At 47.3% G+C, this 16,037-nt stretch overlaps 1 protein-coding gene across 1 annotated transcript; it reads right to left on the bottom strand.

Moving 5' to 3' along the window:
• Positions 1-12,079: 12,079 nt before the first annotated feature.
• On the bottom strand, positions 12,080-14,223 carry LOC139354301 (apical junction molecule ajm-1-like). The gene is made up of 3 exons (XM_070998522.1): positions 13,200-14,223; positions 12,194-12,379; positions 12,080-12,129 (listed from the first exon to the last, which is right to left on the bottom strand). The coding sequence occupies exons 1-3, from the start codon at positions 14,221-14,223 to the stop codon at positions 12,080-12,082; spliced, it is 1,260 nt and encodes a 419-aa protein (XP_070854623.1).
• Between the last annotated feature and the right edge of the window lie 1,814 nt (positions 14,224-16,037).

Here is a 16,037-nt window from a genome sequence, read left to right as displayed (position 1 = left end):
GTATATCTGCTTTGTCTTTGTATGTTTTCGACTGGAGTATGAGAAAACGTCTTCGCCGTTTTCCTAATCGGCAGTTACTGTCGGCCGTCTGGAGTACAAAGGTCTTTTCAAAGTCAGGGCAAGTTAGGATTGGTGTTTCTGTTAGAGCTTTCTTCAAGTTTTTGGTTGCCTCTTCTGTCTCTTCGTTCCATTTTAACTTCGTACCCTTTTTGACCAGGTTGTACAGCGGATGCGCCAGTTCCGTGAAGTTAGGAACGAACCTTCTGTACCATGATAATGAACCCAGGAAGCTGTGTACCTGCTTCGTAGCCTTTTGGCTTGGCATGTTGAGGATCGCAGCTATCTTTTCCGAATCATTGTGTATCCTCTTGCGCTGACTAAGTGATCAGATATGTTAGCTCTACTTTGATGAAGTGTCATTGCTCCTTGCTGATCCTTATGGTTGCCTTGCGAAGTCGTCTTATCACTTCTTGCAGTTTCTCCAGTTTCTCCGCTTCGTACGTCCGATGACCACTTGTGATCCAGGTATGCAAATGCAAATGGTTCTATCTCTGGTCCGATGACTGAGTCCAGGCCTCTTTAGTACCGGTTGTTGTCTTTGGTCTGGGGGATCTTGATCGGTGGCTTGGGCTATTATTTCCTTGGGTTCGTCGTTCTTTATCTTGGTGTCCTTCTTCGTTGCCATGTGTCTGCCGTGTCGTCGTCGGGGTGCCTGTCTCGCGACTGGTGCTGCTCAGGTCGGCCTTCGTACTCCTTTTGGGTCAGCTACGTAAGCAGCCCCGAGTACTACGACCTTCCGCCGCTGCTGGTTTAGGAGCTGAAAGTTCTCTCGTTACTTCGCTAGCGAGTTCTTTAGCTTGTATTTCATTCTGTAATGGATGGCCTGTTGTTCAGTGTAAAGTCTAATTCGACACGGGGTGGTTAGTTCGATCTCTACTACGGGTTTCAGTTCGTTATGTCCGCTCTGTGTGTCATTCTTGTCGCCGTGTGTTTGATCGTTGCTATCACTGTAGACACGAAGCCTGTCACTTTAAATGGGTCCTCATACTTTGGTGCTAGCTTGGCTGCGAACCCAATAGCTGCTTCGGATAATGGGTGTTGTCGTTCCCATACGATGTCTCTTCTCTTGTGCCTCCAGTCACTTTTTCGGTAGTTATACGCCCTGGCTTGATATTGTGCTGCTTTTCCCATGTGCCAATGTGGCAACTTGCTTGATTCTATAATTCGTTGTAATCGCGCCTCTATCGTCTCCTGCACGATTCCGGATCCGGGTGTGGTTTCGTTGAACAGGTTTGCCGGTAATAATAATATATACGCCGGGCTATGTCCGGCTGATTCTGACCTGCTGCTGTTGATTGCCATTGAAGAAGTGGTATTGCTCCGTGTTTGCCTTGCAAAGTCGTCTTCTTGTACTTCTTCTTGCAATTTCTCCAGCTGTTCCCGTTTTAAACCTTGTAACGAACTGATTTTTGTGGTCTGCTCGCTACGAGAATCGTGCGTCTAGCTCAGTAAATTGTGTGATCGTCCCACCAAATTTATATAAACGTGACCGACCTGTAGCTCAGTGAGAAAGCACAGAATTTACGGGCTTGTAGTGGGCTTATTGCGGGTATATTATTACATATGTCTTGGTAGCTTGGTTGGCCTTGACTCGTCGCTTGTGACCTTCGGTAGTTCCGACGGTCCTGATGGACTCGACGACCTCTCGCCTTGATGACTCGGCGCTCCAGTCCTGTAGCTCCCTGAAGATCCTCGCAGCTCCCTGAAGATGCTCGCTCGCTGCTCGCTCCTGACGCGTTGACTTGGTGACTGCTGGTAACGACTCGGACTCGCGAGGGGGATCAGCCGTACGGGCTTAGGGAAGCGTCATCGTTCTCAGACTAGGGTGAACAGAAACTGCGCTCTTCAGGATCACTCCTTTCGACACACCGCCGCCTGTCCCTTGCTCTGTCCCGGATGGTCCCATTGGGGTTTCTGCTCAGCCCGCGCGGACAGTCAAGGCGGAACACCAGGAAGCTGCCTCTCGCTTTACTTTGCTTCTACGCCTAGTGTAAACGAACGTTCCACCCTAGCCTCACCCTTCTGCGTGTGGTCCGGGACGTTTCCGCATGGCTCGCTCTGTGTTGCGTGGCTGTCGTGATGTGGTGGCTGGTTTGCTGCTGACGCTATCTCTCACGCACTGCTCCTGGCGGTGCTGGCTGCGCGACTGGACGTAGCGTGGCTTTGGTACTCGGGGTTCAGGCACGCCGCTCTGGGACCTCGCAAGTCGAAATCGTAGGGCTCTCCTGGGCATCTCCACTCGAGACCGTACCGATTGACCGGTCTTCCTTCTGGCTTGTTATACTTGGGGTTCGGGCACGCCGCTCCGGGACCTCGCAAGTCGAGACCGTATGGCTCTCCTGGACAACTCCACTTGAGACCGTACCGATCGACCGTTCTCCCTTCTGGCTTGTTATACTCGTTAACCACCAGGCGTACCAGGACTTTGTTGATAGGGTTAAGCCGACCGCCTTGACGTATCCGATTGATGCCCTCTGGACCTCAGTTACCTGCGTCTCAATTCGGAGATTCCTGGTATCCCAATCCCTAACGTCTCGACGTAGCAATCTTGTTCCTCGTAGGCTCCCACGGCGCTGCTTCACCGACGACTCTGGCTGTTTTGATTGTTCACTTTGTTAATCTGATTGATCATGACGGTTTGACTCCTTGTGATCGACTGATCCAGCTGCCAGCGCTCTGGGGCCTAATATAGGTCCTCCGGGAACCGTTATTTCCCTTTTGCGCATGGCCCGCTGGGTCTCTCCACTCCGGGTCCAAAGTCCGTGCCTCCTGGTTGACCCACGTGTCCTTCACGTACCGCTTCCAATCGATGCTCCGCCCACTGCTGCCGTCCCGCTGGTTTCCGTGGTGCTTGTGGCACGTCTGTGTGCCACTCCACTTCCGAGATGTGGCACTTCTTCTCCCGGTACAAAATTCACGGGAGAGTCCAAAGTCCGGTGGAGTTCCGTTATCCGCTTTTGCACACGGCACTCTTGCCTTGCCCGCGCAATCTCCATTCTCTCTCGATCTCCACCCTTGGTCTCCAAACTCTCTCCTTCTCCATCCTTGGTCTCCAAACTCTCTCGCTCTCCATCCTTGGTCTCCAAACTCTCTCGCTCTCCATCCTTGTTCTCCAAACTCTCTCGTTCTCCATCCAAGTCTCCAAACTCTCTCTTTCTCCATCCAAGTCTCCAAACTCTCCGCGTGTCTGGTAAGCGGCCGGCCATCTGCTGCTGCTTCTATTTGTGGGGAGTTGTTCAACTCCTCACATTCCCCCCTTGCTTCGGGAAACATTTAAAACTTGTTCATATATGCGTTTCCTTGCATATCCTAGCCTTCGAGTCCTTGTGATTCCCGCGGCGCTTCTCGTTGCTCCCTCGATGCTCCCTCGACGCTCTTAACTCTACCGAGTTCCTACAGCGCTGGTCATCCTCCTCGTAGCAACTTTAAGTCTCCCGCGCCGATATTTCCCGTGTTTCCACTGGGACATCGATACTCATGGGCTATCGATCCCCAGCTCGCTGCTCATTGCTGCGTCCACACCTTTCCACGGTTCCTCCGCCTGGTCACACCATCCGTGCGTGATCGATGTTTCTGCGACTATCGATACCGACGGTGCGGCGTTGCCAACTGCTCGTTGCGATTTTTCCACCTTTGCCGATATTTCCATTTTCGTGTGCCCATCGATCGCACTATCGTCCAGTGCCAATCGATCGCCTATCGAGACGCCCCCTTCCCTGTCTCATGGTGATTTTGTAACTGTCTAGGTGAGTTTTCGCATTTCTTCACTCCTTTCTATTTCATCCTTTCTCTCCCCATACGACCTCTCTCGCCTCTCGTCTCTCTCTCTCGCCCTTCAATCGTCCTCAGCCGGCTGATCCTGGCTCCGCGCTGGCAACACTCGAGAGCGGGTGTGGAGAGGACTTCGCATTTGCTTCGCAGCAGGTGATTATTTTGGTATTCGTTTGGCTGCTACCTGTCTTAACCCAATGTGAATTTCAGGATGCCGGAGCTGCCAAGTATGCCCCTCTCTTCTGGCCTCTGTTTCAGCTGCGTTTCCCGTCCTATGCCGGTTTTAAACTCTGTTTCGTTTCTTTTATTTTTAAACATTGTTTGGCTGCGCCTCGAACACTCTCGTGCCCGCAAGCCCCAACCGGACTCGGAACGCGCCCCCCTCTCTCCATACGCGCACGCTGCGCCTGCCGCCCAGGATGCGAGCCTCCTTCACCGCCGGTGCCTCCGCGATCCCTTCGGGCCATTCGTGCTCCGCGATCTCTCGCCATCGCTGGCCCTCCGGCGCCGACACCGTCCGCGACAATTTCGGGCGTGCCACCACCTCGGACACTTCGGGCGCCGAGTGCTGTCGCTTGAGCGGAGGTCGGCCACCTTCCACGGGTTCGGGCCACTCCCAGGGTCCTCGCTCCAGCGGCTCGTCTGGATCCGCGGTTACCGTCGCGCTCCCTGTTGGCGCTGGCGTCGATGGCCCTATCCTTGGCATCGTCGGTCCGGTGCGACGCGGGTCCTGGGGTCCAGCGGGCTCACCCGGGGACCACTCTCCTCCCAGATTCGGGGCGCTTCCGTTGCCGCCGTCTCCTCCGCCGGTCCCTCCGGGCAGGTCCAGAAGACCGTCTGCCGCCGGTATGTCCGTCCGGATGTGTTGTCCCGTCGGGTTCCCTGGCTGTTGCTGCGGCGGATCGGTCTGTTACTGCTGGCGTCGCTCGCGTTCGGTCTGCTGCTGCTGTGGTGGCTGCTGCTGCGGTGGTTGCTGCTCGCGTTCGAGCTGCTTTTCCGGTGGTGGCTGCTGCAGCGGTGGTGGCTGCTCGCGTTCGAGCTGCTGCTGGCTGGTGGCTGCTGCTGCGCTAGTGGCTGCTCGAACCTCGGCGTGGGTGGTCGTGCTGGCGTCCACTGCGGTGATCCCTCGTACCGCGGTGTGGGTGGGATTTCGGGCAGTCACCGCGGAAGTGAGGAGGTGAGTTCAGTCTTCTGCCACTTCTGGCGGTGGGATGCAGGGCTCGGGCGCACACCTCGGCGTGGATGGGTACCCTGGGTTTTCCCACAGCTGCTGCTCCTCCGCCACGACCGTCCGCAGTTGGGCCTGCCACTACGGCGATTTCTTTACCTCCTTCCTCGCTCCAACGTGGCCGCTGCCACAGACTCGGCATGGCTACCGGGAGCCTGCTGGTCGTGGGGCGGTTCCTCGCTGGCCCATTCGACCTCCGCCGCGCCAGTCGGGATGCGGCCGTCGTCCCGGTTGACCGCTTTGCGAAGCCGCCAACGCCGCTGCTTCACCCGCGGGTCTTCCACCAACTCGACGTCGCTGTCGGAGCTGATGACCGGCTCGGGAACGCCCTGCCCGGAGATCCGCCGCGAGGTTCGGGTAGGCCAAGCTGTCGACTATCCTTTCACCGGGCTGGATCCTCCGGACGGCTGGTGGGCAGCCATCATCTTGCGCGCTTCGCTCCTCGTCACATGTGTGCTCATGATGCTTGTCGATTTTGATTGTTCATTTGAAGCCTGGGCTCCCTTCAACGACACCTCGGTTCCGAGCCTTCCTCTTTGCTCAATCCCGCTATTTTCTTCGGTCTCTCCTTCTTACTACTCAGATCTACGGTACAGCTCTCTGCTCTGTGCCGTCTTCCCCCTTCCTTCGGCAGACTGTTGATGCGTGTTTTTTTTCTTTCCTCCAATCAGTCCCAATCGAGTCTTTGGACGCTCTGGTTTGCTCCCTTTGTGTTCTTAACGTTCTCCTGATGTCCTTTATGTATTTCTTTGCACCTTTGTAGTTGCCCTGTAGTATCCTTGGAGTCGATTTGTAGTATATGTTTGTGCCTAACCGAAGTAGACACTTCCGGGTCACACTGCGGGACAAGGGGGTAATGAGCACTTGTCGCCGGCACGGGGACGCTTTGATGGCAGGACGATCGTGTCGCGGCAATGGTAACGATGGTTACTGTGATGCCGGACCACAGGCGATGCTGAGCTGCGCTGAGGTTGAGCTAACGTGGTTAGCTGCTAGTTAAGATAGTGTATTACGAGCCCTATTCCCAGATGTAGGAAGTAGAACCGCGGACTTAAGAGGTGTGTTGATAACTGTTTTATGCTTCATTTGGTTTGTTTTGCGACCGCTGAAGAGAGTGGACGTGTCTTGTGCGAGCTCCGCGAAAAGTGCAAGAAAGTTGATAAATTAATGCAAACAAAACACAAAAACTAAACAGGTTAATTTCAAATAAGCGAAAAGACGCTAAAACCCAAAGAAATTTAGGTTTCAACCCACAAAATCGGTGTAATGTCTTAAACTAGCACATAATTATTTTATCTTATAATAATAAATAAGTGCCACGCTAATAAAGCTCAATGAGCTACGAACAGAATAAAGAGCGACTCAGCTCCGCGAGCCGAAGAGACGGTTACTTTTCGTATGTCTCAACGCGTGATAGCGAAGTGCAAAAAACGACCCTACTTTCGGTCGATAGCCAAAGAGCACGATCTTGCTCACCATGCTTACTTACGGCTACCCCTACTCCAACGGCGTGGAGTCAACAATGCAAAACCCCCCCACCATCAGTTTCGACCCCTGGCGCACCAACAACATGCAACGGTAAAACTTCTGCATCCGCACTAAATTTGTCAGCAACAACTACGGCTACGGCAAAAAAACCAACGACAACCACAGCTACGACTATTATTTCGGAATCGACTGCAACCGCAGCTCTAAATACAACGGCAACAAAAACAACGACAACAAATCAAAACCAAAACAAAATTCAGCAAGCGGGTCCGGCCATACAGACCGGACTAGATCGGTACATCCATATCAAGCGTAAGCTTAGCCCGCAGAACACCGCGGTAGGTAACAAGTCAAAAAAAAACCGTGTCCAAGTAGAAGATATATTACCCGGGAGATCCGACAGCAATCGATTTGCGCTTCTAGCAGAAAATGAATCAGGAAGGGCTCAGGAGACCCAACCGAAACCTAAGCCCCCACCAATTTACATTAGGGAGAAAATCTCGAACGCCCTGGTCAACAAAATTGTTGCGCTGACCGGAGACGGAAACTTTCATGTTGTTCCGGTCACAAAAGGGGATATCCATGAAACCAAGCTTCAGACCAAATCTGAAGAACATTTCCGAGCAGTATCCAAAAACCTGGAGGAAGCTAGGAAAAGCTACTACACGTACCAACTAAAAAGCAGCAAGGGCCTGCAAGTGGTAATAAAAGGAATCGAGCCCGACGTAACCGCCAAGGAAGTTATCGATGCTCTTAAGGAAAAGGGGTTTTCTGCAAAGAACGTCAGTAACATTATAAACAGGAACAAGGAGCCGCAACCACTCTTCAGGGTCGAGCTGGAGCCAGACAGCAGAGTCTTGAAGAAAAATGAAGTGCACCCCATTTATAACCTGCAATACTTATTGCACCGAAGAATTAACGTGGAGGAGCCACATAAAAGGAACGGCCCAGTGCAATGCACAAATTGTCAGGAGTATGGACACACCAGGGCATACTGTTCGCTTCGAACAGTCTGTGTAGCTTGTGGAGACTTCCACAATTCGGCTAACTGCCCTGCCAACAAAGAAGACCCCAAAAAGAAAAAATGCGTTAACTGCCAAGGTAACCACACGGCAAACTACAGGGGCTGTCCGGTCTACAAGGAGATGAAGGACCGCATGCGAAAAGTGATAGCAACGCGTCATCAGAAAACCCAAAATGCGTACACTTACTCGCGTACGACGCCGGAAGTATTTTTCGGCACGGCTGCAAGATCCTCCTTTGGTCAACTAAATACCCAGACAGGATTCTCATACGCCGATGCCCTTCGATCGGGGACGGAAAACCCACTCCAGTCTAATCTAGGAAACGCTCAGCAGATCCAAGAACAGTCGCAAAGCACTCTGGAAACTATGATGGTCACCATGCAACAAAGTATGATGGAACTCATGTCATTCATGAAAACGACCATGCAAACACTGGTTCAAAACCAGAACATGGTGTTACAGCTACTTGCAGCTAAGCAGTCCAAATAATCAGATGGCAAACCTACGAATAACAATGTGGAACGCCAATGGCGTTTCACGGCACAACCTTGAAGTAACACAGTTCCTGAATGAAAATCATATCGACATTATGCTACTGGTAGAGACGCACCTCACAAACAAATACAACTTTCAAATAAGAGGCTACACTTTCTACCGCACAGACCATCCAGATGGTAAAGCCCACGGCGGAACCGGCATCCTAATCAGGGAACGCATCAAGCACCACTTTCACCAAAGGTTTTCAACTAATTACCTGCAAGCCACGTCTATCAAAGTGCAGTCAGGCAACGGAAACCTCACCATAGCCGCTGTCTACTGCCCGCCTCGCTTTACAATTTCTGAAGGACAATTCATGGACTTCTACAACTTGCTTGGAGACCGCTTTATAGCTGCAGGGGACTATAATGCCAAACACACGCACTGGGGATCACGCCTTGTGACTCCCAAAGGAAGGCAATTATACAATGCAATCATAAAACCGAACAACAAATTAGACTATGTTTCCCCTGGCAGCCCCACATACTGGCCAACAGACCCCAGGAAAGTTCCAGACCTAATAGACTTTGCGGTGACAAAAAACATTCCCCGCAATATAAAAAGCGCCAAAGCGCTTTCGGACCTGTCGTCAGACCATTCGCCAGTGCTAATAACTCTTCTTCAAAGCACAAGAACCACAGATCACCCCCTCAGGCTGACGTTGCACAGAACCAACTGGTTAAAATATAAAAAGTATGTAAGCTCACACATCAAATGAACACCTCACTTCAACATCGACTGCTCTACCGATGCTCTTGAAGAAGTATTCGTGGAGGCAGCCACTATCTCAACACCACAAGGCAGGGACGCGCAAACCAACCACTTCAAAACTAATCTGCAAATTGAACGGTTAGTCCTAGAAAAGAGGCGCCTGCGACGTGCCTGGCAAGCCAACAGATCGCCGTCATCAAAACAACGTCTTAAGGAAGCCACTCGCTCACTAAATCGAGCTCTAAAGCAAGAAACAGAAAATGCACAGCTGCAGTACATTACAAAACTATCGCCAACCAGTACAAAACATCCTCTGTGGAGGGCTCACCCAAATCTGAGCTCTCCAATCGAAACAGTGACTCCGATAAGAAACTCATCTGGCATCTGGGCTCGCAGCGACGAAGATAGAGCCGAAACTTTTGCGTTACATCTAAGAAACGTCTTCCAGCCGAACCCTGCCACTGGTTCATTTTTCCTACCACAAATCGAATCTGAATCTATTTCCCTACCACCGTTGTTTCAGCCAAAGGAGATCGCGAAAGTCATTGGGGAACTGAAACCAAAAAAGGCCCCTGGCGGTGACCAAATAACCCCAAAAATGTTAATTGAACTTCCAAACTCTGCCATTGAGGTTATCTGTAAGCTCTTCAATGGGATTATAACTCTCGGCTACTATCCGAAAAAATGGAAAAAATCTATTATCATTATGATACCGAAGCCCGGAAAAGACCACACAATTCCGTCATCCTACAGACCAATTAGTTTATTATCGTGTCTGTCTAAGCTGTTCGAAAAATGCCTTCTAACTCGCATAACACCATATCTAGGAGCACACAATGTTATCCCTGCTCATCAATTTGGATTTCGTCAAAACCATGGAACAATCGAACAAGTTAACAGAATAACATCAGAAATACGCACAGCCTTTGAGCATCGGGAATACTGCAGCGCAATATTCCTCGATGTATCTCAAGCCTTCGATCGAGTATGGCTAGATGGCCTCATGCACAAAATCAAAACACACTTACCTGATTACACTCACAAGCTTCTTGAGTCGTATCTATACAACAGGACCTTCGCAGTAAGGTGCAATACAACAACATCCGACGACTACATTATCAAAGCTGCAAGGAAGCGCGATAGGGCCTACTCTGTTCCTCCTATACACAGCGGATATTCCCAAGAACGAGCAGCTAACAACATCTACGTTCGCTGACGACACCGCAATTTTAAGTCGCTCGAGGTGCCCAGGCCGAGCCACAACACAGCTAGCAAACCACCTCCTCGTAGTAGAGAGGTGGCTATCTGATTGGCGGATTAAAATAAATGAACAAAAATGTAAACACATAACGTTTACTCTCAACAGGCAAACATGCCCTCCACTATTATTGAATAATACGCAGATTCCCCAAGTCAACGATGTAACGTATCTCGGCGTCCACCTTGACAGACGACTAACCTGGAGAAGACACATCGAACGCAAGAAAGTACATCTAAAACTAAAGGCCAGCAGCTTCCACTGGATTCTTAACGCTCGTTCGCCCCTGCGTCTGGACTACAAGGTTTTGCTCTACAACTCCACTCTCAAGCCCATCTGGACATATGGCTCCCAGCTATGGGGGAACGCCAGCAGAAGCAACATAGACATTATACAGCGCGCTCAATCGAAAATCCTGCGAACTATCACTGGGGCACCATGGCATATTCGCAACCAAAACATCCACAGGGACCTAAGCATTCTTACCGTTAAAGATGAAATAGACAAACAAAAAGCGTCCTACAACGAAAAACTCTCTGTGCACCCCAATCGCCTCGCAAGAGGCTTGACTTGGGTTTCCAGCCGATCCCGTCTACAACGCAACGACCTGCCAAGCCAGCTATAACTTTCGGGCCCCTTTAGCACAACATCAGTCATATGACTGTGAGTTACATTAATTAGTCTAAGATTTGATACACTTATTGTTAGTATCCAAAGGGAGAAGATTCAATAAATAAATAGCAAAGCATTTAAAAAAAAAAAAAAAAAAATGCTTCATTTGGAACATGTTTATATACTACTTGGAACACGGTCTGATGATCAGCAATTCTCATATGCAGTGGGAGCTACTGAGCGCCTGGTACTGTTCCCAACTTGGCTACTGCTTGATTTGTTGGGTGTGGTCATGTTGAGTACCTTTGGGTACGAACATTCTCCCCCCCATTGAGGGGTACCCTCAATTAAGTCGTGATGTCGGTCAGCCCTTGACCGAATTTTATAGGAAGCACCTAACAAATCATTGACCAAGGTGGATCTTTCCTTCAACTGAGGATCATGTTTGTGATTCAGGTCCTTCACATCTTCTTGATGCTGCTTAACTCTCCCCTTTGCGATAAAATTGACATTACCGTGGGGACTGAAATTGTGCCCTCGTAGAACTTGAGCATTTGTCACGTCTATGGTATGTGGACATTCTGCAACAAAACTAAGATAATCCTTGTTTAAGTTTAGAAATGTTGAACCAAAGTCAGGAAACAGATTGTCCGCGCACCTTTTTAAGACACGAATGCCCGTGATTATGCTTTTGGTATTCAACATACGGAGCCAAATCTGTGTTTGTAACATCCACAGTTACAAACTGATCAATGAAGGCTATTACACTAGACATAGATTCTTCATTGTTGAAATCCACTTCCGGGGCATCTTTCAGCCAAAACATACCGTGAATATGAGGTGAACCTCTCTGTTGAAACTCAACTCGCCAATAATAGGTAGTAACAAAATTACTTCCAAAGATACCCCCAGGTTTCTTCATTAACTTAAGAACTTCCCTATATCTATAATCAAAATATCTAGCACACGTCACTGGGTCTGTCCTAATCAGGCGCGCCTTTTCCCTAAATTGTAAATTTAAAGCTTCTTCTTCATTTATTTCAACCCTATCTACATATCAACTAGTTTCAGCGGCCGACAGAGTTATAAAGAAAGTTGGCAAGCCAAACTGGCGAATCATAGCCATGACTTTCTTCTTTTCTTCTTCCCAGTGAGCAGGAGACGTGCGAATATCTTTAAGAATTCGATATCCATCATCATGGCTAATTAAGTTGCCCATAAAATCTTCATCAAGTACGTTAGCAGCTGTTATAGCGCTGGAGGCGCTGCGCTTACGTAAGCAAGTTGAAATATTGTTTCGAATTTTAATTAATTCCAACTTCTTATAATTGAAGAATAATTTGTCAGTTCTACAACCTCTTCTATCTACGTTTCTAAGCTCAGACCTAACTACGGTTGTATAACTCTCTGAAGATGGTCTCTTGACGCCAGCATATATGCTTGGGAACGATAATTCTTCAGAGTCAGCATCGAGAATCACGTCGAGAGGTCTTTGGCCCTCACCTGGAGCCATTGTAATTCTCGGAATTCCTACATTGTGTGTCTGGTTATTCTCAAGCATCGTTTCTTGTCCTCCAGGATTTAGCTCTTCGGCTTCCGCATTCTCATCGGAATTAGTCGCCTCCGAATTTACATCCTCCTGCTGGATGGCTAATTGCTCCTCTACTAATGCTAAGTCAGCTTGAGATGCTATGAAGGGAACAGTTTCGGATGTAAAATCAGAGATCCACTGCTCGTTTACTGACACATTATGTTTTCTGTAAAGCTCGGTATTCACTAAGTATCTAATAGCGTCAGCAATTTTAGAAGGCCTAATGGTCTCTGCCATGAAATCATGTCCATATTCCATTCTTCGCTTGAGGTGGAACTGTATAACCTCAGCTAAAAGCTCGTGGGAGGGACGTCACAATATTGCTTACTGGAATTGGAACATTTTCAACAGCTCCTTTTATAGCACTCTGACGCTCATGACCTATCGACTTAATAATCATGAATGGAAGGCGAGGTGAAATCAGTCGTTCCTCCAAGGGAGTAAGCCCCCTTAAGCAATGAGGAATTTCTGGGAAATCTAGGCCGTTGGAAATGGCACCTTTGGGCTTTCTGCCGGCTTTTATATTGCTGTGACAGGTTGCACAGAACTTAAAAGATTCACCAGTGAAAGCAAGCTGGCTTGCATTTTGGTAAATCTCTTCCCTGAACTCGCAATGTTCTTCTAAATAGGCTCTAGAAAGCTTATTTATTTGCTTTGGGAACCACAATCCTTTACAACAAAGGCAAATCTGATCGGGACCAAGCTTCACTTTTCTATTAAAAGTGTCTATAAGAACTTCCAATTCAGTAGGTCTTCTACTGGGCCTATGCTCCTGAGACATAATAAGCCGTATCTCCTGACTTCGGATTGAGTTCCGAAGGTTTTCTGCTTCCCTGTTTCCACTAAGGCTTCTATACTGACTAGCTCTTTGACTTATATTTTGAATTGCATCGATGGCTGCTTGTCGAGCAGCTATACGTGCACTTCGTCGAGCCAGTGTATTCCTCGCCTGCTCGACGACCCTGCGATCCCTAACACTTCTAGCTGTAGCTCTCCTAGCCCTATCCTGCGCTCTTTCCAACAGGCGATCCTGTGTTGATCTAACCTGTGCTCGTTGCAGGGTATTTGCTTCTTGCTCACCCGCACGATACGTTGGATCCAAGCGCCTAATAGAACGACGCCGAGTATCGGCTGCTTGCTCATCCGCACGGAAAGCAGGATTCGAGCGCCTTTCCGAGTGGTCAGCAGTATTTTGAACCTGCTCTGTAGCTCGGACTTGGCTATTGTGCCGCCTAATAGCACGACGCCTAGTATCGGCTGCTTGTTCACCCGCACGAAAAACAGGATCCAAGCGCCTCTCCAAGTGGTCAGCAGTGTTTTGAGCCTGCTCTGTAGCTAGCACTTGGCTATTTCGCCGTCTAATAGAACGACGCCGAGTATCGGCTGCTTGCTCATCCGCACGGAAAGCAGGATTCAAGCGCCTTTCCGAGTGGTCAGCAGTATTTTGAGCCTGCTCTGTAGCTCGGACTTGGCTATTTTCCCGCGTAATAGCACGACGACTAGTATCGGCTGCTTGTTCACCCGCACGAAAAACAGGATCCAAGCGCCTCTCCAAGTGGTCAGCAGTGTTTTGAGCCTGCTCTGTAGCTCGCACTTGGCTATTTCGCCGTCTAATAGAACGACGCCGAGTATCGGCTGCTTGCTCATCCGCACGGAAAGCAGGATTCAAGCGCCTTTCCGAGTGGTCAGCAGTATTTTGAACCTGCTCTGTAGCTCGGACATGGCTATTTCGCCGCCTTTCCCTACGGTTCGCTGTGTCTTGATCCTGCTCCTGTCGCCTTTCTGAACGACGCTGAGTATCGGCAGCTTGTTCGACTGCACGTGCGGTAAGATTAAGGCGTCTTGACCTACGAGACGCTGTGTTAACGCCCTGCTCTGCATCCCTGACTAAAATATTTTCCCTTCGCCTACGATGAGCTTCTACATTTTCTATCCTCTCCATCTCTGCATACTCAATGTTTTCCCTATTTGCCCTATTTCTTAATAACTGATTCCTAGCCCGTTGAGATGCTGTAGGTCTATTTAAACGAGGCATTTTTATACAATTTTTTAAATTTCCCCAATGGAAAATATATCTTTAAAATATAAATAAAATATAAATAATAAATATAATTTTTTAAAAAAGGATTATTTAAGCAAAATTAATAGAACTATTTTATTAGTATATAGAAATATTGAAAATATAAAATAATAGTAATCAAAGAAAAAGTCTTTAAAAAGACCTAGTCTTCAAATATTATTATAATGTCTACTTTAACTACCTAACAAATATTATTAAAATATTAAAACACTTAATTAAGTGAATAAAAAAATACCTTAATTTATAAATAGAATTATAAGTGTTAGTCTTTAAAAAGACTAAAACTTATAGGACTATTAGATAATAAATACGTAAATTTATAAAAATATAAAAAAAGCCTTTAAAAAGGCAATTTTTTTATATTTCTATAAGTAAGAAAAAAGTGCGAAGCGATTAGAAAAATTTAAAATCAAAATTTAATCGGAAAAAATTTTAAATATGAAAATATAAATATTTATAATTGTCAAAGAAACTACTTTAAAATGAAAAATGAAAAATGAACAAATGAAAACAATTTTAAATGGAAATTTACCAGAAAAAAATTTATAATATGAAAATAGAAATGTTTGTTATTGTTAATAAAATTACTTTAAAAATGGTACTTAGCAAAGTGCGCAGCAACCAGTCATCAGCAAATCGCGGCAGCGACGTCGGCAAAAGCAGCAACAATTCGCGTGCGCGCAAAAACACAAATTTACGTTAACTTTTTAGCAAAGGAAAAACACAAATTTACGTTAACTTCTTAGCAAAGGAAAATTAATTTTTTGAGTTTACGTTAAATTGCTTGCAAAGGTTAATTTACGTTAGGAATATCGCTTTTATATGATGGACGTTGATGCACTACGAGCAGTTCAAACAAGTGGCCCAACGATACCAAGCACGTGCTTGTTACGCGTGGGGCCCTTTTATCAATTTGGGCAAAACATACGAGTTCGCGAGGAAGATACAAAAAACAAATAGAGACGGGACACAAATGAAAATAAAGGAAGCATCTAAGAATGAAGAAAATGAGTTCAAATATTAGTTTTTAATACCGGGATAGAAGTTGAAGTGCAAATTAAATGATAAAGGTTGTTATAATTATTACATAGAACGCGAAAGGGCTCGTGCAGACAAAAATTAGATGTACATCTTGGCAAATTTAGGGGATAATAATTTCGTGTTAGTCTAACAGGAACATTGAAAGTTAGGCGGTTTACAAGTTCTATAGAATCAATATCACCTCTTATAAGATTTTGCATAAAAATAGTACCAAGCATTGTTCTACGATTTGCAAGGGTAGGTAAATTAAGCAATAGTAATCTACTCTGATAGGAAGGTAGCCTTATGTTTTGATCCCAGTTCAAACTACGAAGGGCAAAAAGAAGAAATGTTTTTTGTACCGACTCAATACGGTCAATATGCACTTGATATTGTGGACTCCAAACCGAAGAACAATATTTCAAAATAGGACGGACAAGGGAGGTAAATAATAATTTGGTTGTCAATCATCAAATTCTTTTGACCAACGCTTTATAAACCCAAGAACACTCATGGCCTTGCTGACAGTGGACATTATGTGGCAGTCAAATTTAAGTTTTGGGTCCAGAAGAACGCCTAAGTCCTTAACTGAATTTATACGGTCGAGTGGCGTATTTTGAAGAGAGTAACTTACAAAAGTAGGAGTACCCCTATGA

The sequence above is a fragment of the Drosophila suzukii genome (genome assembly GCF_043229965.1).
Source record: "Drosophila suzukii chromosome 2 unlocalized genomic scaffold, CBGP_Dsuzu_IsoJpt1.0 scf_2c, whole genome shotgun sequence".
NCBI classification, from domain to species: Eukaryota; Metazoa; Arthropoda; class Insecta; order Diptera; family Drosophilidae; genus Drosophila; species Drosophila suzukii.
Note: the sequence above shows the minus strand (reverse complement) of the source record. Positions and strands in the feature narration are given on the sequence as shown.